The sequence below is a fragment of the Bos grunniens genome, chromosome 28 (assembly GCF_055505025.1).
Source record: "Bos grunniens cultivar Pamir isolate PY7600 chromosome 28, Bosgru_T2T1.0, whole genome shotgun sequence".
Taxonomy (NCBI): Eukaryota; Metazoa; Chordata; class Mammalia; order Artiodactyla; family Bovidae; genus Bos; species Bos grunniens.
Genome location: NC_141192.1, coordinates 26617995 through 26641476, shown reverse-complemented (window position 1 = coordinate 26641476; position 23482 = coordinate 26617995). Strand labels below are relative to the sequence as shown.

Genomic DNA, 23482 nt, shown 5'->3' with positions numbered 1-23482 from the left:
ATCCTGGGCTGTGGTTATCTGCACATATTCCTTTTCCCATACATGACAGTTTATTTTTCCCCAAATTCAGTGTTCCCCCTACTGCAAAAAGTGGTCTTGAGTATTTCTGAATTTTTCTAAACTAAAAATAATATCTCATATCCTGATTATAGAGTTCAGTTTACAAAGGGATTTCTTACCTGTCCTTGTTTAAGTCTCTTAATAACCTTACGAAGACAAGCAGTCTAAAGGATTACCTTAATAACCCTATAAAAATAAGCAGTCTAAAGCTTTACCTGTTTTGTAGATGAGGGAACAGAAATCCAGTGATATAAATGATTAGACCTGAGCAAGTCAGTTTAACAAGCTAGAGCTGGGATTATAAAATCCAGGCTCCTTGGTGCAACACTTATTTTGAACTAAAACCAATGTACCAGGCCCAGGATAGGTACATAAAAAGCATGAGAGTGCTTCTTTATCAAGGTGGATGAAACTGGAGCCTATCACACAGAGTGAAGTAAGCCAGAAAGAAAAACACCAATACAGTATACTAACACATATATATGGAATTTAGAAAGATGGTAACGATAACCCTATATGCAAGACAGCAAAAGAGACACAGATGTATAGAATAGTCTTTTGGACTCAGTGGGAGAAGGCGAGGGTGGGATGATTTGGGAGAATGGCATTGAAACATGTATATTATCATATGTGAAATGAATCACCAGTCCAGGTTCGATGCATGAGACAGGGTGCTCAGGACTGGTGCACTGGGATGACCCAGAGGGATGGGATGGGGAAGGAGGGGGGTTCAGGATGGGGAACACATGTAAACCCATGGCGGATTCATGTCAATGTATGGCAAAACCACTACAATATTGTAAAATAATTAGCCTCCAATTAAAATAAATACATTTATATTAAAAAAAAAGAAACTATTCAACATGGTACCAATATAACCCTATAAGCAACAGCTTTTTTTTTTAAATACAGTAGTACAAGTCCTTTGCTGTATACCTGAAACTATCACAACATTGTTAACCAACTATGCTCCAATATAAAATAAAAATTTCTTAAAGTCTAAGTCCTATAATAAAATTATAACATTAAGCTAAACATTCCCTAATGTTTAAAAATATAACCAGTTTTCTCTTTTAGAGTTTTTAATTACATTATTCTACTAGTCTAGACCTCTGAAATAAAAGTTTCTTGTAAACACTAGTTAAATATTACACAACTAACTAGGCGTTATTACTTCAGTCACTAGAAAGAGAAACTAAAGTAATAGCTTAATATTTTAAGAATGTTCCAATTTAAAACTGTCAGATAAGAATTCTAGACATTTGTTAACCTGCTAATTCGTATGTATTTTGATCAAGTTGTTGAAATTTTTCAATGCAATTTTTTCACATGTTATAACATGGCCAAGTATTTTGGTTCCCAATAGTTCTCTCTTTTAAAATTTGAGGCTTACAGAATATTGAGTTTTCAAGAGGGTGCTGCATGAACAGTAAAGAACAAAATTCAATTTAATGAAGCAAACATTTATTCTTATATGTAAGGCTGGTAATGCAGGACGAGATGTGGAAGACATCAATTCCTGCTTTCGAGACGCTTACTAGGAAGGATGACAACCATAAAAATATCTACAATTTTTAAAATATGATGCTTATATGCTTTAAACGTGATGCTATACGTATTACACACCTCAGGTAAACCTTCACATAAGCAGTTGGAGCAAAAAAAAATTTAAACATCCAAAATATCCTTATTTGGAATGAAAAATATACTGTATATACTACCCAGGATGGATATTACATAGTGGCGGAAATCTATGAACTACAGTCACAAGTAACAATAGGTAAGTCTCAAAAACAGGATACAGTAAGGGAGGAAAGTGTTAGGGAAGGGAAGAAGAAGAAAGAGCGCAGAGGATCTGGAAGGAAAGGAAAGATGAAGAGCTTCTTCAAGTGATTTTTAGCAAGGAGTACATGCTTTCTTAGAACCAGGAATAATTTTTTTTTTAAAGGACAGTGGTAATTACATAAAGGAGTTTCAAGGTAAGGTAAGGACAGGGAAGGAGGCGAGCCCTGGTGGAAGGCTAGAGCTAGCCTGGTGTTGAGTATTTCCCTTTCCCCTGTTAGGTCAGGTTCCGGTGAAATAGTTTCTCCTGAGGGCATAACTTGTTAAAAAGAGTATTTCAAAGAGTATTTGGTGTATTTCAAAATGGTTTCTTTTTCCTTCCCCTGCCGACTTCCAGCAGGGAGGAACTTTTCTCCCACATTAACTGTGACGATCGGATTCTCCTGCAGCTTTTAACTCTCAGAGCTGTCCACATTGGGTCTCCAGATTCAATTATGGTTTAGGCTTTCCTACCCTAGCACTGATCCTTGCAGAGGTTTCCACTCTGGTGAGTTTTAATTCTCTGTACTGCCTCTCTCCCCAGTTTGGGAGGATGTTTATGACCTCATTTCTCTGAAGCATCTAAAAAGAGCTGTTAATTTTTTTAGTTTGTCCAGCTTTTTACTTGTTGTTAGAACAGAGTGGCAACTCCTAAAGCTCCTTCTTACATGCCAGACTGGAAACAAGATATTCTGAGTTTTGCGATATGTTTTTAATTAATGGTTTTTTAACAAGTGCTTTGTATATTAAGAATGTTAACCCTTGGTTTTACGAATGTTTTTCACCAATTTGTCATTTGTCTTGAAATTGTTTATATTGTTTCTGATGACATAGGAGTTTTAAATTCTTATGCAATCAAATCTTATGAAATTTGCCCCTTTGGTTTCTGATTTTACGGCACGCATTGACAGGCCTTTTCATTATCAAGGTTACATTGCCTTCACATGTGTTCTCTTTTTATACTTTCATGGTACTTTTAGATTTTACATTTACAGTTCTTATCCATCAAGAATTACTTTTTCTTCAGATTTTATTAAATGGCTAGCTGGCTGTCACAAAATCATTTACTAAATTTTACATCATGTCCCAACTGATGTAAAATTCTACTTTTATCTTAAATACCTATATACAACTCTTATTCAAGACTTGACTCAACAAACAAAAACAAAAACCCAGCAACAGAGATAGGCCTTGTAAGAAAGTGTACAGCTGGAGACAAGTGATAAAAGAAGACTCACTTTACATTGTTCACCCTTTCGAATTTTATTCCATGTGCTTTGAACTACCACTCAAAACTATCAACAAAAATTGTTTAAGGTTCTGCTTAGTGGACATAATAGAATTACCAAATATTTCAGTTCTCTGTAAATTACATCATAACAACCCAGTATGTACCTGAGCAATACCTGAAATCATAGATCTACCTTGATTTCAAACCTGGGAACTATGATTTAAATGAACAGCTAAAGTACCTGAAATATGTCTAAATCCTTCATCATTGCAACCAAAGCTACTACCTCAAATGTGTAACAGCCTCAGATACGTGCATTCCCTAGACCCAGACATTCCCTAGACCCAGCCACCGGCAGATGCATTTTGCTTTCTTCATCAAATGTTCGCTAGTAACTATCAAATACTTAATTCAGAATCTAATCTTTCTGTTCTAATGCAATTCAATTACGGTATTTTCAACATTCTTTATAATTTGATTCAGATGCCAAAACTGGCCTGTTGTAACCATAATACCATAAAGCAAACTAGCTAACACGTAAAAAGCATTCATCTAGCCGCAGATGGAAAAACAACAGATTTTGTCTTTTAAGTTATTCTCTTTAAGATCTTCATGTCATTTTCTAAACGACTATTAAAGGTAGACTATACTTTTAATAAACTATAAAAGCTAGTGATTTTAGCTCTTCTATACATAAAAATATTTTCAAGCACTTGAAAATACTCCACCAACAGAAATGGGAAGGTGACCTAGTATTCAGTTTCATTAGTATACTCATTAATTATATAGATTAGATACTATCTCTGTACTCTGTAATTCTCTTACTACCTGCTCTCCGAGGTACCTTCCCACTCTTTTTCTCTAATAAATCAGCTCCTTTAACATGTAGGAGACACATATTCCACATAACTCCCAGGAACTCTAAAAGTGAAAATGCAGAAGAAAAATCAATTCTTTTTAATAGCCTAATTACCCTTACTCTTTAAAACCCCTTGCATTTGATTATCATAATATTATCCTCATTTAACAGGAAACATAGATACACTTGCCAAACATCACATGAATGGCAATTAGAAAAAGGTCTCCTGATAGAATGTCCTTTGCCCTAAATATGCTGCATCCCACCATGATTAAACACAACACCCAAAGAAAAGAGTCTTTGCAGAACACAGTGAAGGAAGCACTCAAATGAATATTAGCAATATGCTTTTTAAAAAGCAATTAAGTTTAGTATTTAAAGAAACAATTTTCCATCTTCTAAACAAGAAATGGCCTCAAGTATGCCAAAAGAGACCACCCGTTAAAAGGCAGCAGGTAATGTATTCCCTTTTCTCCCACCTCTCCAAGCCTTGCCTTACACCATTGAAGCACTAATCTAAAGGCCATCTACTACGAGATCTCAACTATCAAGGCACAGCCCAGTACACCCACTACTAAACTCCAGGTTCTTCTCACATAAGGCAACTCCTCAGATGAAATTACAGTCTGTTTAGACTAAGAATTCTCAACCAAATCAGGCTTGATGTTCCCCTTTCATAAAATATTTTCCAGCTTCTGCTTTATCACCCAGAAATGAAATTAAAAACAATCTCCCTACAGACTTCAAACAAACCCATGTTATCTATCTTAAATAAAATATGGATGGAAAAGTGAAATGAAAATCATTTAAAATAAGGTATGTATTTCAGCATGTTAATCTTGAAACAAAACGGAACTAGAAAACATACAAGAGTAATTACCAGCTAACCATGAAAGCTATGAATACAAAGTACTTTGTGACACAATTTTCCAAAACTGTAAACAACTCCTGATCAAACTGTGAACAAAACAAATATTTCTTTCACAAGTTGCATATAGAAATAGACACTGGAAAATTCAGTAGCGGTTAAAACCATGCTTTATACATAAAACAGAGGTTCTACATTCAGATAAGTACAAATATTACACAAATGTCAGTCTGTGTGTGTGTGTGTGTGTGTTTAGACAGTGTGTTCTTAAACCTTGCAAAACATGGGAACATTCTTTGTTCAGGACAGTGTGTGCACCTAGAAAGAGTATACAGCATCCCTGGCTCTCACCCATCAAACGCTAGTGGTTAGCTGCAATCATTCCAACAACCCCCAAAAAATACCTCCAAACCTCCCCCTAGAGGGAACCTCCATCTGGACCTACTGTCTTAAACACAATTCGACTATCACAGTATAATGTAAAGAACACTTGGGAAATATGCATTAGAGTTCCAGTTCTATCACCTGTAAGTTATGTGGTCATTGGCAGTGAGTTCTCTAAACCTCAGTTTCCAGTGTACTAGACAGGAATAAACATTACCTAGGCTCTGAGTTGTAAAAGTTCTAAAAAACATTATTTGAATTTTTACTGGGTAATTTACTCTATCCTAGAGAATAGGAAAACACAAATAACTAATTTACCACACCTGTCCCTAAACATTTTGCCATTCAGTAGGTCAGACCTAGGTAAAACACAATATAAAGCAGAATGACAGGCATTAAATAGAAATTCAAGTAATTAATTATAGGGGCCTGGAGAAAATGAATAACTATGAAAATCAGGACATCAAGTCCAGGCATAGGCACAGAGCATGAAAATATAGCTTGGTTCAGAGAAGAAAGGTAAAGGAAAAAATACGTTAGAGACTGGAAGGGCAGGAAAAATTAACACTGTAAAAACATTTAGGGTCAGTTTGTGGAGGAATCTGAATGCCATTCAAATACTTTGAGTTTTATTGGGCAAGAGAACTTTTTAGAAAACTGGTATTTATGTGGCACATCTGATTTTCAAATAATGCTGAATAATGGCCAAAAATGATTCCAGACAAATGCAAATTTTCATTAATGAGATCCCTGAAATTAATATATAGGTTCTTAAAATGCATAAATAAGCAAAAAGAGCCTCAGTTCAGTTCAGTCCCTCAGCCGTGTCCAACTCTTTGCGACCCAAGAGTAAAAAGCCTACCCAAAAGTAAAAAGGAGTTTCCGATTTCATTCCTTGCATAACAAAAACATTACTAATGTACTGAACCTGGGACCTTAAAAGAACTCAAGATTATCTCCTACTCGTTTTTTATTTTCTCTCAAACAAGTGGCAGAATTTTATAAAATGTATTTCGCGTACTTCATGTCACCCCTGGAAGGCAAGAGATAAACTGCAGTATTACTGACCTCTTTTTACTACAGGGAAACTGAGGAACAAAAAGAAAAAATTACAGTATGGTCACAAAACAAACTATTATATTTCCTAGAACTTTTAATTAAAGGCTTGAAGCCCACGTTTCATCCTTTATTCTTCGTACCATCTGAATACTAGAATTATCTCTTATTACCATCTTAGCAGGAAAAAAAAAAAGATGCGAATTAAATTTCAAGATCACTTCCTCGATTCGGTATTGCCACCAAAAATATCAGAGTTTAAATTCTGCCTCCTGAAATTAAGACACCTGTGGGACCTGCAAGGTGCGAGCAGTAACCCAACTTCCCAAAAAACAGCTATAAATAGCAAGACAGGTCAGAAATCCTAAGCCCAACTTTTACTCTGAATATCTGGCAGGTCAGAGGTGTGTTTGTAATACAGGCTTTGCGGATGTTGTGATGGGAAGATGTCGTCAGAGGCCCAGAACAGTGCTATCTACACACTCACTACTGCAAACGTGAAATCAAGGCTTTCCTCCTCTGCCCCTCCCTGCATTGCACCACAAACCAGGAGACTCCTGACAGGCCTGTGCAACGATTCTCCCGACCTCTGCCTGAAAATGCGGTACTTTGATGATGTCCAGGGCCTCAGTCAACAGTGAGAACACCGATGTAGCTAAACACGTCTCAAAATTTCTCCTCTCCAGAATCTAGGGCCTGGTCCAAAAGGATTCTGTCAGAGAGTTTCCACGACTACTATTTTGCTTTTCACACATATCTTAACAACCCTCACCCCCAAGTCCCCTTCCTCAGCCTCTCACTACCCTCTCCCCTCTACGCCTGGTGGACGCGCTGGACCAAAGGAGCCAGAGCAGGGAGGTTACAGCCAAGGATCCAGGCCCCAAGGCCGTCCGGCGCGGGCAGGGGTCCCGGCAGCCCAGCCCCCGGAGCCGGGCAGCCCAGACTTGGCCTCGGCCAACGCGCCGCCGCCGCCTATCAGCGGAGCGTAGGGGCGGGGCTGGCTGGCTCCGCGGCGGCTCCGCAGGCGGGCGGGGAAGGGTGGGGGGGACCGACCGCCGCGCAGCTCCGGCCGCCGCGCGCAGACACCGGGCCCGGCTCCCGAGGGCGCCAGCGCGGCCCCGGGGAGTGCGAGGAGCCGGAGGGCGCGCGGCCTGCCGTTGGCCGCCTGGTCCGCCACCCTCGGCACCCACCCGCCCCCGAGGTGGGGTCCAAGCCCCCGGGAAGATGGTGTCCTGGATCATCTCCAGAGCTGTGGTGTAAGTGTCGCTCACGGCGCCCCTCCGCCCCCACGCGAGGCCCTGGAGGACGGGGGTGGCGGCAGGGGCCGGGAGGAGAAGGGAAGGCCCGGGCCTGGGCGGGGTGGGCTGGCCCGGCCTCGGGCCTGCCCGGGGTCTGGGAGCCCTCGGCCTCCTCACCCTAGTCCACGTCGCTGCGGGGCTCCCTGCGTCGGCCGAAGGCCCGGCTGCTGCGGTGCGGCCGGACTGCGTGCGGCTCGTCGGCCCTGCTCCCGCGGCGCTGGGTGGGCAGGCGCGCAGGGCAGGCGGCGCGCGCTCCCTGCTCCCTCTCCCCGCGGTGCGCGGCACCGCCCTGCGGGCCCGGGAGCGGCGCGCCTCGCGGCGGCGCCCTGCGCAGGCTCCGCAGAAGCTAAGCGCGGGAGGCTCGGCGATCCTCCTGAGGATTTCGTGGCAGCGCCGAGCCTTTGTATCGTGCGTTGCGGGTCTCCCAGGGCCGCTGATTGCCTCTCGGTCACGTGTGGTAGGAGGAGAGATTTGTCTAAAAATCTGAGACCGCTCCCAGCTCAGATCCCTAGGAAGGGTCTCAGTTGCCCCGAGATTTACAGCTTATCGAGAAAGGAGCTCATTATTGAATGGTGACACTCGCCTGCTCGAACGGATCCCAGAATTTGGCCCTGTCGTGGGGGAAATATTTGCAAAGGGATTGAGAGGTTGCAGGTGCCTCTTGCCTTTGTTCAGATTATCCATTCATTTCATTGTGCTTTTACCACTGTTACAGGCCCATAAGAAAACAATTAGTTGAGTTGTGGGGATTACTCTGTAAAGGTTGGACTACCATTTAAACTGATTTCCTCCAATCCTTCTTGACTTAACCCCCACCTGGAACACGAAAGTCACGAAGTAAACAACAGTGACGTAGTTATAGCCAGGGGTCCATGGATTCATTAATCATGATCTCTGTAGGAGTATTATCTCTGTACCTTTCTGAAATGTTTTCAGGTGGCAGGCTTCTCCGATTAGCTTTATAATGTGGAAGAAAGAACGTTGCCAGATTGCTCATTTATTTCTCAATCAGAATTAGCTAATTTTTCTGTTGTTTTGTGTTTTGTTTTGGGTTTGTTTTGTTTTTTTCTTTGAGAGTGAATCAATCGCTTAGTAGCCCTGTTTAACTTGATTTACAATAGCATTCAAGATGTGTCATTTGATTGTCTGAATGCAGTTTTCTTCTTCCTCGGTATAGTTTTTAGTTTTAAAGCTTCAGAGGGTCCCATGGTCATCTGTACAAAACTAAAAATCAAGAAGTAATACCACAGATGTCTTAAAGTTTTGTTTTTTAGAGTTTTTTGTTTTTTTTTTTTTTGCCTTTTGGGGCCTTCTTTTGAGTCTACGTTTTCATGACACAGACATAACTTTCCTGACCTAGTAGGTGTCTATCAATTGTGTCAGTGCCTGGAAAATCAAGTATCCAGTTAAGATATTGTCACGTTGTTTTGTTTGTATTTTTTTGATTCTCGGGGTTCCTTTAACCAGTTCTTTGACAGAAAATTGTGAAGCACTCATTTAATTTGCATTCATCAAAGTCAGATTTTTTTTTTGATCATTGATTATGAGTATGAATGTCTTCTGTGTGCTATCTAGAACACAAGGGTTGATAATGTATGACCAATCTTAATGGAACTGATGGTTGCAATACCAGATACCTGCAGTACAGGGTGACGTCTTCTAAGAGTTACACCCAGAGCTATAGGGTTTAGACAAGGAAAGGATTGTATCTGGTTGGAGAATCAGAAGAAGCAAGGGAGATTACATTTGAGATGGGCCTTCAAAGACGGACTGACTTTAGACAGCCGAAGATGAAAAAGGAGAGGATCCCAGATAAACTGGTCACTGTGAGCCAAAGAATCGAGAAGGGAAAGCCCAGATTAGTTACTGAGGACTTAGAGACGGGGGAGAGAGAAAGCTGGAAAGGTAGGCTGGGGCCTGTTTTCAAGGAATATTCACGGAGAAGTGATAGCTATTATTAGGCAGCCATGGATTTGCTTTAGAAGATTCTGTGCCTTAGGTGAGATGGTTGTGAATGGTGAGACTCTGAAGATGGGAGACCCCTTAAGGAGTTCCCTAACTGGAGAGAGGATTAAAGCCTGCAGTGCTAGAATGTACAGAATTAAAAGTGCAAGGCAAAGGAAAGGAAGATAATAGTGAGGGAGAAAAGGTCATGAGAATGTATTTATCAAGTGTCAGGAAGTTTCTCTCTTGAGCCCTTGAACTATTAACATATTAAAAAGCACACTTGCCAGGGAATATAAGCATCATTATATTTTGTCCCTCTGCTCCTCAGTTTCTCTTTCTCTAAGCACTGAACGTTTTCTACTCCCTTGATCACACATAAGAGTAAGAACATGAAGGATCAACCCCAGGGTTTATACAAACTTGGAAACCTTTTCACACTCGCAGATAGGATTTACTGCATTCTTCTAATCCTCTGGAACAGCCAACTAGTCCTGAGCCTAAAGAAAGATCAGACAGTTCTTTCCATATGAACCTTGGGCGATATGAACAAGGAGCACAAGGACCCTCTTTAACCTGAGCTCCCTGAGTGCGTGAGCACTTTCTCCCTAGCCCAGTGGCAGACCCTTACTAGGAAGAGCGCTGACTTGGTAATCAGCCCTGGATGCCAGTTAATGGACCCGGGCAACATACTAAATCTGTGCTTCATCATCTTAAAAATGATTATAATATTTACTACTTAAAGCTTGTCAATATTTAGTTTAACTAAAACACCAACTGTGCCTGACATTTGTTATGCACTTGAACTTAGTATATAGATAGGTTTTTTGTTTTTATGAGGGAGAGAAGTTAGATGGTGTAGCAAGAAATATCATTGGACTGTCATCATCATTAATATTATCATTGGAAACCTGGAATTTAGAACTAGCTTTGGTTGTATTAACCAGATACATGATCTTTAGTCAGGTCTCACTGATTATAGACCTCTGTTTCTTACTCTGTAGAGGTAGAAGGATCTGGTAATCTCCAAACTGTTTTGTACAGCTGTAGCATTCTGTGACACTGTAAGGATTTTCATTTTTTTCCAGTCTGTTTAAAATTATCTTGCTTTATTTTTACAGGCAAAATTGAAAGGTTAGTTAGCAATTATTGATAGTAATCTGAGACTACCAAATGATATTATATGTAATATAATACGTGATACCCATAACCTTCAAAACATGATTCTTAGAGGTTGAGGGAAATCCCATTTTTCTGATTTGTGTCTACAGCATAGCTGGTCGTTATGATCAGGACCGAACACAGATTGTCTGAATTCAAATATCAGCTGTGCCATTTAGTATTGGCTGCTGTCTATCCCATTGGATTAAATGTGTTCACATATATAATGTTCATTCTCCTCCATCAGGTAGATGGTAAGTATTCAGTAATGTTAGTAGTTATTATCAGAACAAGGAAGAACATATTCACCTACAGTCTCAGCATACTGAACATTTAAACTGTTTTCAGTTTACATTTTTCTTTGTCTTTCTGTGTAGGTTACATAGTGGTAATTAACAGTATAGTAAAAGTAATTTTTACACTGCCGTTTATTGTTATATGATAAGTATCTCCTACATTGCCCTGAAATCTTATTTTATATCTTCCATTTGCTCAGGCCACTATTCATAATTTTCATAGCCATTCTTTGATCTTTTAATTTTCCTTTTAGATCATTTCTAGTATTTCATTATCATAGGTAATGCTATAATGTAATTATAATGCTGAATTGGACATCATTTATATATACTTTTTAAGTGTTTCCTTAGGATAAATATCCAAGAGGAGTATTTCTGACTCAAAGGTTATAAATATTTTTGTGACCTTTGATGTCAATTTCCAAATTAGTATCCAAAAAAATATTAATATTTTACACTACCACCAGCAAGGTATGAGTACTGTCTCTATCACAGTGTAGCCAGATTGGGAAGGTTTAATTTTTTTTATGTTTTCCTAATGAATATACCATTGTTTTCCTCTGCATTTTTCTTATTAGAATTAATATTTGTCCTAATATTTATTAATTATGTCATATACAAATAATCTATGCACTTTACCCATTAGTCTCTTGGCTACTTAATAATTTACTTGTTTGTCGGAACTCCTTCAGTTCAGTTTCAGTTCATTCGCTCAGTTGTGTCCGACTCTCTGTGACCCCATGAATTGCATCACGCCAGGCCTCCCTGTCCACCACCAACCCACAGAGTTCACTCAAACTCACATCCATTGGGTCAGTGATGCCGTCCAGCCATCTCATCCTCCGCCGTCCCCTTTTCCTCCTACCCTCAATCCCTCCCAGCATCAGAGTCTTTTCCAATGAGTCAACTCTTTGCATGAGGTGGCCAAAGTACTGGAGTTTCAGCTTTAGCATCAGTCCTTCCAAAGAACACCCAGGACTGATCTTTAGAATGAACTGGTTGGATCTCCTTGCAGTCCAGGAGGACTCTCAAGAGTCTTCTCCAACACCACAGTTCAAAAGCATCAATTCTTCGGCACTCAGCTTTCTTCATAGTCCAACTCTCACATCCATACATGACTACTGGAAAAACCATAGCCTTGACTAGACAGACCTTTGTTGGCAAAGTAATGTCTCTGCTTTTTAACATGCTATCTAGGTTGGTCATAACTTTCCTTCCAAGGAGTAAGCGTCTTTTAATTTCATGGCTGCAGTCACAATCTGCAGTGATTTTGGAGCCCCAAAAAATAAAGTCTGACACTTTCCCCATCTATTTCCCATGAAGTGATGGGACCGGATGCCATGATCTTCGTTTTCTGAATGTTGAGCTTTAAGCCAACTTTTTCACTCTCCTCTTTCACTCTTCATTACCTAATAAATTAACCTTAAGTCCTATTTGATGCAAGTGTGTTTCTAAATCTAACTATACTTCTCTTTAGATATTTTAAATTATCCAGAGAGTTCATAGTTTTAATGCAGTTTAGAGTTCAACTTGTTCATTTTTTATTTTGTGACTTTTTTCACTTCTAAATATAAAATATTTACTCCAAATATTTAATTAGTACTATTTTCTCATATAGAATTTTTAGATAAATTTAGAAACTTCCCTTTAAAGTCCATAAATCTGCATTTCCCTTTTTACATCTTAACACATTTTAGTTTTCCTTTTACTATAATTTCATTATCTGGCAGTGGTAGTAAAACCTCAGTTCTCTTTCTTTAATTGGTCCTCTTCCATTGTATTTAGTGAGTATCTTTAGAGTCTAAATTACATACCTTAAAAACCATATCCAGCGGGTGTTCCCAACATCATCCGTTTTCCCTCTCCACTTTATCTTTCTTGTCAGCATGAAAACATGCTATTATTGCTCCCATCTTAAAAAATAAATAAAAACCTCTCTCTCAATCTTCTCTACTTTCCATCTCATTTACCTATTTCTCTTCCTCTCATTAAAGCAAAAAACTCAAAAGAACAGTCTACATACACCTTCACCACTCATCCTTTGGGTCACTCTTGAACCCATACCAATTAGGCTCTGCCATCAACTCCTCCACTAAAATTACCCTTCCATAGGTTGGCAGTGGCCTCCACATGGCCAAAAGGGTCGGTCCTCTTCTGACTTATCAGCAGCTTTTGATACAATTGCTCTTTCTCTCCTTGAAATACTTCCTTCACTTGGATTCCCAGAAACCTTGCTTGCATTGTTTTCTTCTTACACTCACTGGCCACTCCCTACTTAATCTCCCTTGCCACATTCCTCCACATGCCCTGAATTATTAAAATTCATGTCTCCAGAGGCTCAGCCTTTTTCTTTTCTATCCACACTCCTTTGAGGGCTCTCATTAATTTACACCTTCAACCCAGACGTCTGCTAAACTCATGATCATATGTATTTTTAACTACTTGAGTCTGCATGGAAACATCTGTCAGGTTGGCCAAAAAGTTTGTTCTGTGAAACATTACAGAAAAACCCAAACAAACTTTTTGACCAACCCAGTAGAAGTCATCTGGAACTTAAGCTATCCAAAACTGAACCCCTGAATTGCCCTTTTGATCTGACTTTGGCAGCCTGCCCAGCTCAATTATTGACAACTCAATGCTTCATTAGTTCAGGCTAAAAAAACTTGGCATCATCCTTGATTTTTCTTTTTCTATTGTTCTCTACATTGAATACTACGGTAAATCTCGTTGACTCCTTCAAGATCTATGCAGCATTCAGCCAATTCTCATCACCTTTACTTAACATTACTCTAGTCCAAGCCCGTTTCATTCCTGAAATGTATTATTATAAAAGCAACCAGCTTCTACCCTTTGTATGTATGTATATTTGTTAAGATTATGACAAAATTAGTGAAAAACATCTTGATTAATTTTTAAATCATTGGGAACTTTTAAGGGAAGTCACTAGTGATTTTTCTTCCTTTTGGTAAAATCTCAATAATAGCTAAAATGACTGTTGTTTATTTGTAAGTCATGTACAACTCTTTTGTGACCCTATGGACCGTAGCCCGCTGGACTCCTTGTCCATGGGATTTCCCAGGTAAGAATGCTGGCGTAGGTTGCCATTTCCTTCTCTAGGTGATCTTCCTGACCCACATGTCCTGCATTACAGGCAGCTTCTTTACCACTGAGCTACCAGGGAATTCCCGAAGGCAATGGTACCCCACTCCCGTACACTTGCCTGGAAAATCCCATGGATGGAGGAGCCTGGTAGGCTGCAGTCCATGGGGTCGCTAGGAGTCGGACACGACTGAGCGACTTCACTTTCACTTTTCACTTTCACGCACTGGAGAAGGAAATGGCAACCCACTCCAGTGTTCTTTCTTGCCTGGAGAATCCCAGGGACAGAGGAGCCTGGTGGGCTGCCGTCTATGGGGTCGCACAGAGTCGGACACGACTGAAGCGACTTAGCAGCAGCAGCAGCAACCAGGGAATTCCAATGGCTAAAATAATTTCTTTCAATTAAGTTAAGGTAGATTTTAATAATAACTTTATTTACCAGTTTTGATGAGTTCATCATGTAAATCGCTTAAATGTTCCTGAGTGATGTCTAAAAGAATAGGATACTTACTGCTTTTAGGTAATTTGAAATAAGGAAAATAGGAGCAATGATATTTTCAAAGAAATTTGAAAAGTTAACTATCTTAAACATGTAATTTTCTGTGAATGTCCTGCAACAGGTCATTTTTGCTGTCTTCCTTAATTAAGACAGAAAACACATCCTAAACGTTTGGGTCTTGTTTTCATCGCACAGGCCAAAACTTCCAACAAGATTCCTTTGTCAGCCTTCATTTCAGAAACAATTGGCTTTTGTCCACTTTTTGTCACTGCTGCTATATTAGCTATTTCTTTTTCCACTGGAGTTTTTTTTAATTTGTCCCTGCCCCATGGCATTCGGGATCTTAGTCCCCCAACCAGGGATTGAATCTGTGCCACCTGCGTTGGAAACAGGGTGTCTTAACCACTGGACCTCCGTGTATTTTTTTTTTTTAATAATTTTAGCACAGAGATTTTTATATTCTCTTTTTTCAGTATAGATTTAAATGTTTAAATAAACAGTATGTGTGCTTAGTCGTTCAGTCATGTCCGACTCTTTGTGACCTCGTGAACTAGAGCCCGCCAGGCTCCTCCGTCCATGGGGATTCTCGAGGCAAGAATACTGGAATGGGTTGCCATGCCCTCTTCCAGAAGATCTTCCCAACCCGGGAACTGAACCCAGATCTCCCACATTGCAGGCAGATTCTTTACCATCTGAGCCACCAGGGAAGCCCAAATAAACAGTATATTACAATAATAATAGTATAAATGGGTAACTTAAATATCTTAAATATGATATTACTGTTTTGGTCATCACATGGAGAAGATTACTGCTGAGTCTTTGTTAGAGGAACGTGAGCTTATTTCTGACATTGGTCATGCATTTGCTTTAAACTGCCACTTTGATTCAAGTTAAATGACAAGTTAAAGATAAAAATGGTTATAAGTGTCTTTATGTTTACAAAACTGTCTGTTAATAGTTTAAGCATAGTTATCCCTATTACTGAAGCAAATTTACCAGCTTCAGGCCTGTTGAAATTAACAAAAGCCACTATAACTAAAATTCAGGTGAAATGTCCTACTAAGATACAGTGGTCAGAGACAAGGGTTGCAATTGGAATGGAATTATTTAACAATGGCTAGAGATTATTTTAATTAAAGATCAGACTAGCTAATGTTAAAATATACAGCTCTTTATATTGATATTCAAAGTATTTTTTATTTCATTGGAAAGTGAAAGTGAAGTCGCTCCGTCATGCTCCACTCTTTTCGACCCCATGGACTGTAGCCTACCAGGCTTCTCAGTCCGTGGGATTCTCCAGGCAAGAAAACTGGAGTGGGTTGCCATTTCCTTCTCCATATTTCACTGGAAGATCCTTTAAATAGGTCAGAATTTCTTAAGCTGGCACTATTGAAATTTTGGACTGGATAGTTCTTTCTTGGAGGGGGCTGTCCTGTGCATTGTAGAAGATTTAGCAGCACCCCACAGATACAACAGCCAGAAATATCTCCAGATGTTGCTTGGTTCTATTGGAGTGATGCTCTACAAGATAAAATGCCCTCAGCATCCCCATCTGAAAATGGCTTTGTTTACTATTTCCTGCTTCTCTGGGAGAAATTATAAGCCATACGATATGGAAATTCATAAAGCATCTCGGGATATCTTTTAAGAATTTTCTAGATAAAGTACTGTTGCTGATCATTCTCATATTTTTAATACTATTTCAAAATTAATTTCTATTTCAGAATGTATGGAGAATTTCCCCAAATTGATGACAATTGTTGGTGCAGCACACTTTGAAAATAATTTCTGTAATCTCTTATTCTGCATACCAACTCTCATAGTTCTTATTTTCTAAATTTATAAATGAAATGTGGTTTACAAATTCCAGTTTTCCTGGCCTCAAAGTTGTTGGCATATTAGGATTTGAATGCAGAGTCAAGGGTTACTAGCATGTTGCTTTCTTTACTATTAACAGTCTCATCAACTCTGCAAAAGCAGAGCTACATAAAAAAAGAAAAATCATGAAAACAAAAGTCATAAGAAAAATCTAAACCCAATAGACTTGTGCTGGCCAGTAATTCAGAATTTAATTTCAGAATGTATTCAAATATTTCATTACAGAGAGCATTAATATTTTCAAGTAATAATATGCCCATTTTACCATTTTTTGAAAGAATTATTCTCACCCATATATAAACCCAAGCATTCGGTTGTGGAAATTTCCTTAACCTTTTATGTCACATTTCTAAGTAATGTAGTATATATAGTTTGCTAGGACTTTTACAGCAAAGTACCACCAAACTGGATAGCTTAAACAACAGAACATCATTGTGTCAACAGGGTTCTTCCTGCTGCAGGCTGAGAGAGAATTCGTTGCATGTCTCTCTCCTAACTTCCACCCTGATCTCTGCTTTCATCTTCACCTGGCATTCTCCTTTCGTGCCTGTTTCTGTGTCCAAATTTCCCATTTTTATAAGGATACAAGTCATATAGGATTAGAGCCCACCCTAATTACCTCATTTTAACTAGATTACCTCTGCAAAGACCCTGTCTCCAGATAAAGTCACCATGTCTTTTACGGGGGACACAATTCAACCCGTTAACAATCTCGTTTATAAAAACAGGAAAACTAGTATATGGCAAGGAATAATTTGAGGGATTGGATTAGAAAAGTAGGGGGAAAAAAATCTAACAAAATAGCTGTCTATACATAATTTGAGTTGTCACATGAGAGAGGGAATACTGATTTTTCTATTTTAACTGTAAAATGCAAGGCTAGAGCAATAGGTTGATGTTATAGGGAAGATAATTGTATTCAGTGTAAGGGAAAACTCTGACACCTGGTGTTGTTCAGCATTGAGACTGACAGTCTCAAGAGAACAGTATGATGTTCTCCATCACTGAAAGCATGAAAGGAAGAGTAGAAAGCTAGTTACGGATCTTGATTGTATTACTCGTATGCTTCCTACAGAGAATCATAGATAAATTACTGTGAAGCATTTTGTATTTAATAAAACTACTTAGATATTTAAATGAACATATTAACATTATATTGTGCTTCCCTGATGGCTCAGCTGGTAAAGAATGTGCCTACGATGCAGGAGACATGCCTTCGATCCCTGGGTTGGGAAGATCCCCTGGTGGAGGGAAAGGTTACCCACTCCAGCATTTTGGCCTAGAGAATTCCATGGACTGTTAGTCCATGGGGTCGCAAAGAGTCGAACACGACTGAGCAACTAAGCATACACACACATTAGCCTTGTATTACAACAATATAAAGAATTAAAAAGCAGCATTGTTTCTCATTTACAAAACAGAGTGATTATATACAGCACTGAACAAGTTACCTGCTAAGCTTCTGCTAACATGACACTTTTTCATTGTCAAACTGTAATCACCAATCTTAAGGGCTCCCAACCAAAACTGTAAAGTGGAAAAACTGACTTTAGTCTCTGGAGACACCATCATGCTGGTACCAAACCCAAAACACCAAAAAGAAAAAAGAAAATGACAAACCAATATGCTTGATGAATATAGATTCAAAAGTTCTCAACAAAATATTAGCAAACTGAATCCAACAGTACATAAAAAGATCATACACTATGACCAAGTGGGATCCATCCCAAATTCATAAGGATGGTTCAGTATATGCAAATCAATGTAATACACCACATTCAGTTCAGTCACTCAGTTGTGTCCTACTCTTTGTGACCCCATGAATCGCAGCACGCCAGGCCTCCCTGTCCATCACCAACTCCCGGAGTTTACTCAAACTTTTATCCATCGAGTCAGTGATGCCATCCAGCCATCTCATCTTCTGTCGTCCCCTTCTCCTCCTGCCCACAATCCCTCCCAGCATCAGAGTCTTTTCCAGTGAGTCAACTCTTCACATGAGGTGGCCAGAGAATTGGAGTTTCAGCTTCAGCATCAGTCCTTCCAATGAACACCCAGGACTGATCTCCTTTAGGATGGACTGGTTGGACCTCCTTGCAGTCCAAGGGACTCTCAAGAGTCTTCTCTAACACCACAGTTCAAAAGCATCAATTCTTTGGCGCTCAGTTTTCTTCACAGTCCAACTCTCACATCCATACATTACCACAGGAAAAACCATAGCCTTGACTAGACAGACCTTTGTTGGCAAAGTAATGTCTCTCCTTTTGAATATGCTATCTAGGTTGGTAATAACTTTCCTTCCAAGGAGTAAGCGTCTTTTAATTTCATGGCTGCAGTCACCATCTGCAGTGATTTTGGAGCCCCAAAAAGTAAAGTCTGACACTGTTTCCACTGTTTCCCCATCTATTTCCCATGAAGTGATGGCACCAGATGCCATGATCTTCGTTTTCTGAATTGTTGAGCTTTAAGCCAACTTTTTCACTCTCCTCTTTCACTTTCATCAAGAGGCTTTTTAGTTCCTTTTCACTTTCTGCCATAAGGCTGTTGTCATCTGCATATCTGAGGTTATTGATATTTCTCCTGGCAATCTTGATTCCAGCTTGTGCTTCATCCAGCCCAGCGTTTCTCATGATGTACTCTGCATATAAGTTAAATAAGCAGGGTGATAATATACAGCCTTGACGAACTCCTTTTCCTATTTGGAACCAGTCTGTTGTTCCATGTCCAGTTCTAACTGTTGCTTCCTGACCTGCATACAGATTTCTCAAGAGGCAGGTCAGGTGGTCTGGTATTCCCATCTCTTTCAGAATTTTCCACAGTTTATTGTAATCCACACAGTCAAAGGCTTTGGCATAGTCAATAAAGCAGAAATCGATGTTTTTCTGGAACTCTCTTGCTTTTTCCATGATCCAGCAGATGTTGGCAAATTAACAGCAGTCAAAAACCACAGGATCATCTCAATACATGCAGAAAAAATACTTGACAAAGTTCAACATCCATTCATGATACAAAAAACAAAAACTCTTACCAAAGTGGGTAAAGAGGGAACATATCTCAACGTGATAAAAGCCATTTATGACAAACCCAAAGTCAATGTAATATTCAGTGATGAAAAGATGAAAGCCTTCCCATTAAAATCCCACAAGGATGCACACTCTCATCATTTCTATTCAGCAAATTATTGGTAGTCCTAGCCAAAGCAATTAGACAAAGAAAAGACGTTGAAAGATGTCCAAATTGGAAGGGATGAAGTAAAATTGTCACTATATGCAGATGACATGATACTATATATTTGAAGGATTCCACACAAAACCTACTAGGTAAATGAATTCAGCAAAACAGCAGGATACAAGATTAACATTCAGAAGTTGGTTTGCTTTTCTTTACACTAACAATGAAATATCGGAAAGGGAATGTTAAAAAAAAAAAAAAAGGATTGCACCGAAAAAATAAAATACCTAGGAATAAACCTGACCAAGGAGGTGGAAGACTTATACACTGAGAACTATAAAACATTGATAAGTGGATAAACTGATTTTTTTCCTTTAACATTTGGGAGGCCCACAAAAACAATCAACCTATATCTAGGTTTCCTTAAGTGTTCGCTTAAAGAACACAGGAATAGAAGAGAACAAACTTAGGGGTATTTGACTAATGGTTATCATTACAGCCGAGATCAGTTCTTCCGCTGCCCTATGCCTTGGTCTTTGCTTCCTATGGGAACACTGACCCACCTCACTATTGCTGAACAAACTTTCCAGTTGTCCATTTGATGTTTGTTTATTTACATTGTATTTTTTAATCATTCATTTTCATCAGGCTTAGTTTCTGTTTCTGATTTTCTGAAATATGGGCCTTTCAGCTTTTACTTTGTATACCTAGGCTAATTTTGCCAATATAAATGATAATGTTTTTAAGGTGTTTAATAGATTGTAAATGTATAGGACAAACTTTTCTCTAAAGATATACCTCTTGGTCCATATAGAAGAGCTTTGCTAGTGTATAAATCTTAAACAATCTAAAAATAGTAAAGTGTTAAATAAAAGTATGAGAAAAGTAGTCTGAAAGCTCTGTGTAAAGATATTCTGACAGGCTATCTGGTCTTTTCCTTGCCGAGTAAAAGTTTCAGATGTACGAATTAAAAATTTTTCCCCCATAAAGTTTACGCACTGTCATTATGATTAAATATTTTAGGAACTTATAAATTCCACCTCTTGTATTGTTTTATATGGTAAATAAATGTGATACAAATTCTACTTTATTTCAGTTGATCTCCTGAGTTTAAGAAAGGCGCTATCTAGGCATAGGGGATTAAGAGATACAAACTGTTATGTATAAGCTACAAGAATATATTGAACAACACAGAGAATATAATCAACATTTTATAATAACTATAAATGTAGTATAACCTTTAAAAACTGTGAACCATTATGTTGTACACCTGAAACTTGCATAATACATTCCATCAACTATATCTCAAAAATAAATAATCGTTTTTAAAGAAATGAAATGTACTGATTTCTAGTAACTCTGTACCCAATTACCTTAAATGCTTGCTGGTGACAAATCTTACTGTGCTTTAAACTGCAATAACTCATCTGAAACAAAGATCACTTAAACATAGGTGGTAAGCCATTCTAAGAGTAATAGTTGTAATAAAAAGAGACCTTGCTTACCTTAAATGACTGAGAAGTACAAAGAAAAGGCTGAACATGATACAACCTATAAGCTAGAATTGACGCTGCCTATTTAAATATGTGAAGGAGAAGAGGGCGGCAGAGGATGAGATGGTTAAATAGCATCACTGACTCAATGGACATGAATTTGAGCAAGCTCTGGGGAGATAGTGGAGGACAGAGGCCCTGGTTTACTGCAGTCCATGGGGTCACAAAGAGTCAGACATGATGTAGAGACTCAACAACAACAAATCTAAACTGTGCGGAGAGGAGGAACTCTTTGGGGAAGGACAGCATTCAGTTTCTTCCTTTGAAGAATTCAGTTTGGCTCCCCAACTTCAAAGTACGTCATCACTTCCCTTGTCCTCACTTTTATATTTTTCTCACCTTTTTGTCTGGTTGTAAATCCTTTTCCCTTCTCTCTCGATAGTGGTAAGGAGAAAATGGAATGATCTCTGTCATGTGCTGCTGTTGCTGCTAAGTCACTTCAGTCGTGTCCGACTCTGTGTGACCCCATAGACGGGAGCCCACCAGGCTCCCCCGTCCCTGGGATTCTCCAGGCAAGAACACTGGAGTGGGTTGCCATTTCCTTCTCCAGTGCATGAAAGTGAAAAGTGAAGGGGAAGTCGCTCAGTCATGTCCGACTCTTCACAACCCCATGGGCTGCAGCCTACCAGGCTCCTCCATCCATGGGATTTTCCAGGCGAGAGTACTGGAGTGGGGTGCCATCACAAGCCTATAAATATCTATAGTCTCCAAACCAACAGAGAAAGGAGGAGGTTAGAGGATTATAAAAGACCAAAATGAAAAGGACAGGGGGTGAGAGACACATGGACAACAAAAAGATAGTAGAAATGGGTTCAAATATATAGATAAAGATAATAAATGTAAAAAGATTCTATTTTTTTGTTAAAAGAGACAGTAACAATGGAAAAGACCTATGAAGTTATAAAATGTGGTTGAAAGATAAAGGATCTAAATAAATGGATAGCTCTTATTAATGAATCAATATTAGTTGATGGTTATTAATTCTTCCAAAATAGAATTCCCTGGAATTCCAGGAAGAATTTGCTGGTTTTGTTTTCATGGAACTTGATAGACTAATCCATAGTTCATGGGGGAAGAACAGAAGCTCAGGAATCAGTAAGACAGCAACAAAAAACAAAGAAGGAAAATTTGTTTTATTACATTTCAATATTTATTATAATGTTGTAGTAATTGGGACACTGTAGTATTGGTGCAGTGCTTGACAGTAAACTTAAGGAAACGCAAGCAAGAACCCACAAACTGACCTAGGCATATAAGGAAATCTGATATGACAGTAGTAGTATTCAAAATCAGTGGGCAAGGAAGGATAATTAGTGTTGTGACAACTTGGATATCTCAGGAAAAAGAGGAATGTGACTACAGCCTTCAGTTCAGTCGCTCAGATGTGTCCAACTCTCTGCGACCCCATGGACTGTAGCACCACAGGCCTCCCTGTCCATCACCAACTCCAAGAGCTTACTCAAACTCATGTCCATTGAGTCGGTGATGCCATCCAACCATCTCATTCTCTGTTGTACCCTTCTCCTCCTGCCTTCAATCTTGCCCAGCATCAGGGTCTTTACAAATGAGTCAGCTCTTTGCATCAGGTGACCAAAGTATTGGAGTTTCAGCTTCAGCATCAGTCCTTCCAATGAATTTTCAGGACTGATTTCCTTTAGGATGGACTGGTTGGATCTCCTTGCTGTCCAAGGGACTCTCAGGAGTCTTCTCCAACACCACAGTTCAAAAGCATCAATTCTTCGACCCTCAGCTTTCTTTATAATCCAACTCTCACATCATACATGACTACTGGAAAAACCATAGCTTTGACTATCCAGACCTTTGTTGGCAAAGTAATATGTCTGCTTCTTAATATGCTGTCTAGGTTTGTCAACTTTTCTTCCAAGGAGCAAGCGTCTTTTAATTTCATGGCTGCAGTGACTTTGGAGCCCAAGAAAATAAAGTCTGTTACAGTTTCCATTGTTTCCCCATCTATCTGCCATGAAGTGATGGGACCAGATGCCATGATTTTAGTTTTCTGAAAGTTGAGTTTTAAGCCAGCTTTTTCACTGTCCTCTTTGACTCTCATCAAGAGTCTCTTTAGTTCCTCTTCACTTTCAGCCATAAGGATGGTTTCATCTACATATCTGTGGTTATTGATATTTCTCCCAGAAATCTTGATTCCAGCTTGTGCTTCATCCAGCCCGGCATTTCGCATGGTTACTCTGAATATGTTAAATAAGCAGGGTGACAATATACAGTCTTGATGTACTCCTTTCCTGATTTGGAACCAGTGTGTTGTTCCATGTCCAGTTCTAACTGTTGCTT

At 39.2% G+C, this 23482-nt stretch overlaps 2 protein-coding genes across 29 annotated transcripts in view; one reads left to right on the top strand and one right to left on the bottom strand.

Moving 5' to 3' along the window:
* The window catches only part of JMJD1C (jumonji domain containing 1C), a 316832-nt gene extending 309002 nt beyond the window's left edge, over nucleotides 1-7830 (bottom strand). For 9 of the 26 annotated variants that reach the window (XM_086382230.1, XM_086382252.1, XM_086382242.1 and 6 more), the window contains exon 1: nucleotides 7695-7827. The gene's annotated coding sequence lies outside the window, so the exon portion shown is untranslated. Of the gene's footprint in view, nucleotides 1-7694 lie in introns of all 26 variants that reach the window. The other 17 variants (XM_086382227.1, XM_086382248.1, XM_086382258.1 and 14 more) reach the window with 11 other exon arrangements.
* Nucleotides 7314-23482, top strand: part of REEP3 (receptor accessory protein 3) — a 99510-nt gene continuing 83341 nt past the window's right edge. For 2 of the 3 annotated variants that reach the window (XM_086382275.1, XM_086382276.1), the window contains exon 1: nucleotides 7314-7535. In XM_086382275.1, the coding sequence (XP_086238401.1) occupies nucleotides 7504-7535 (32 nt within the window). In that variant the 5' untranslated portion in view covers nucleotides 7314-7503. The remainder of the gene's footprint in view (nucleotides 7536-23482) is intronic. The other variant, XM_086382278.1, reaches the window with a different exon arrangement.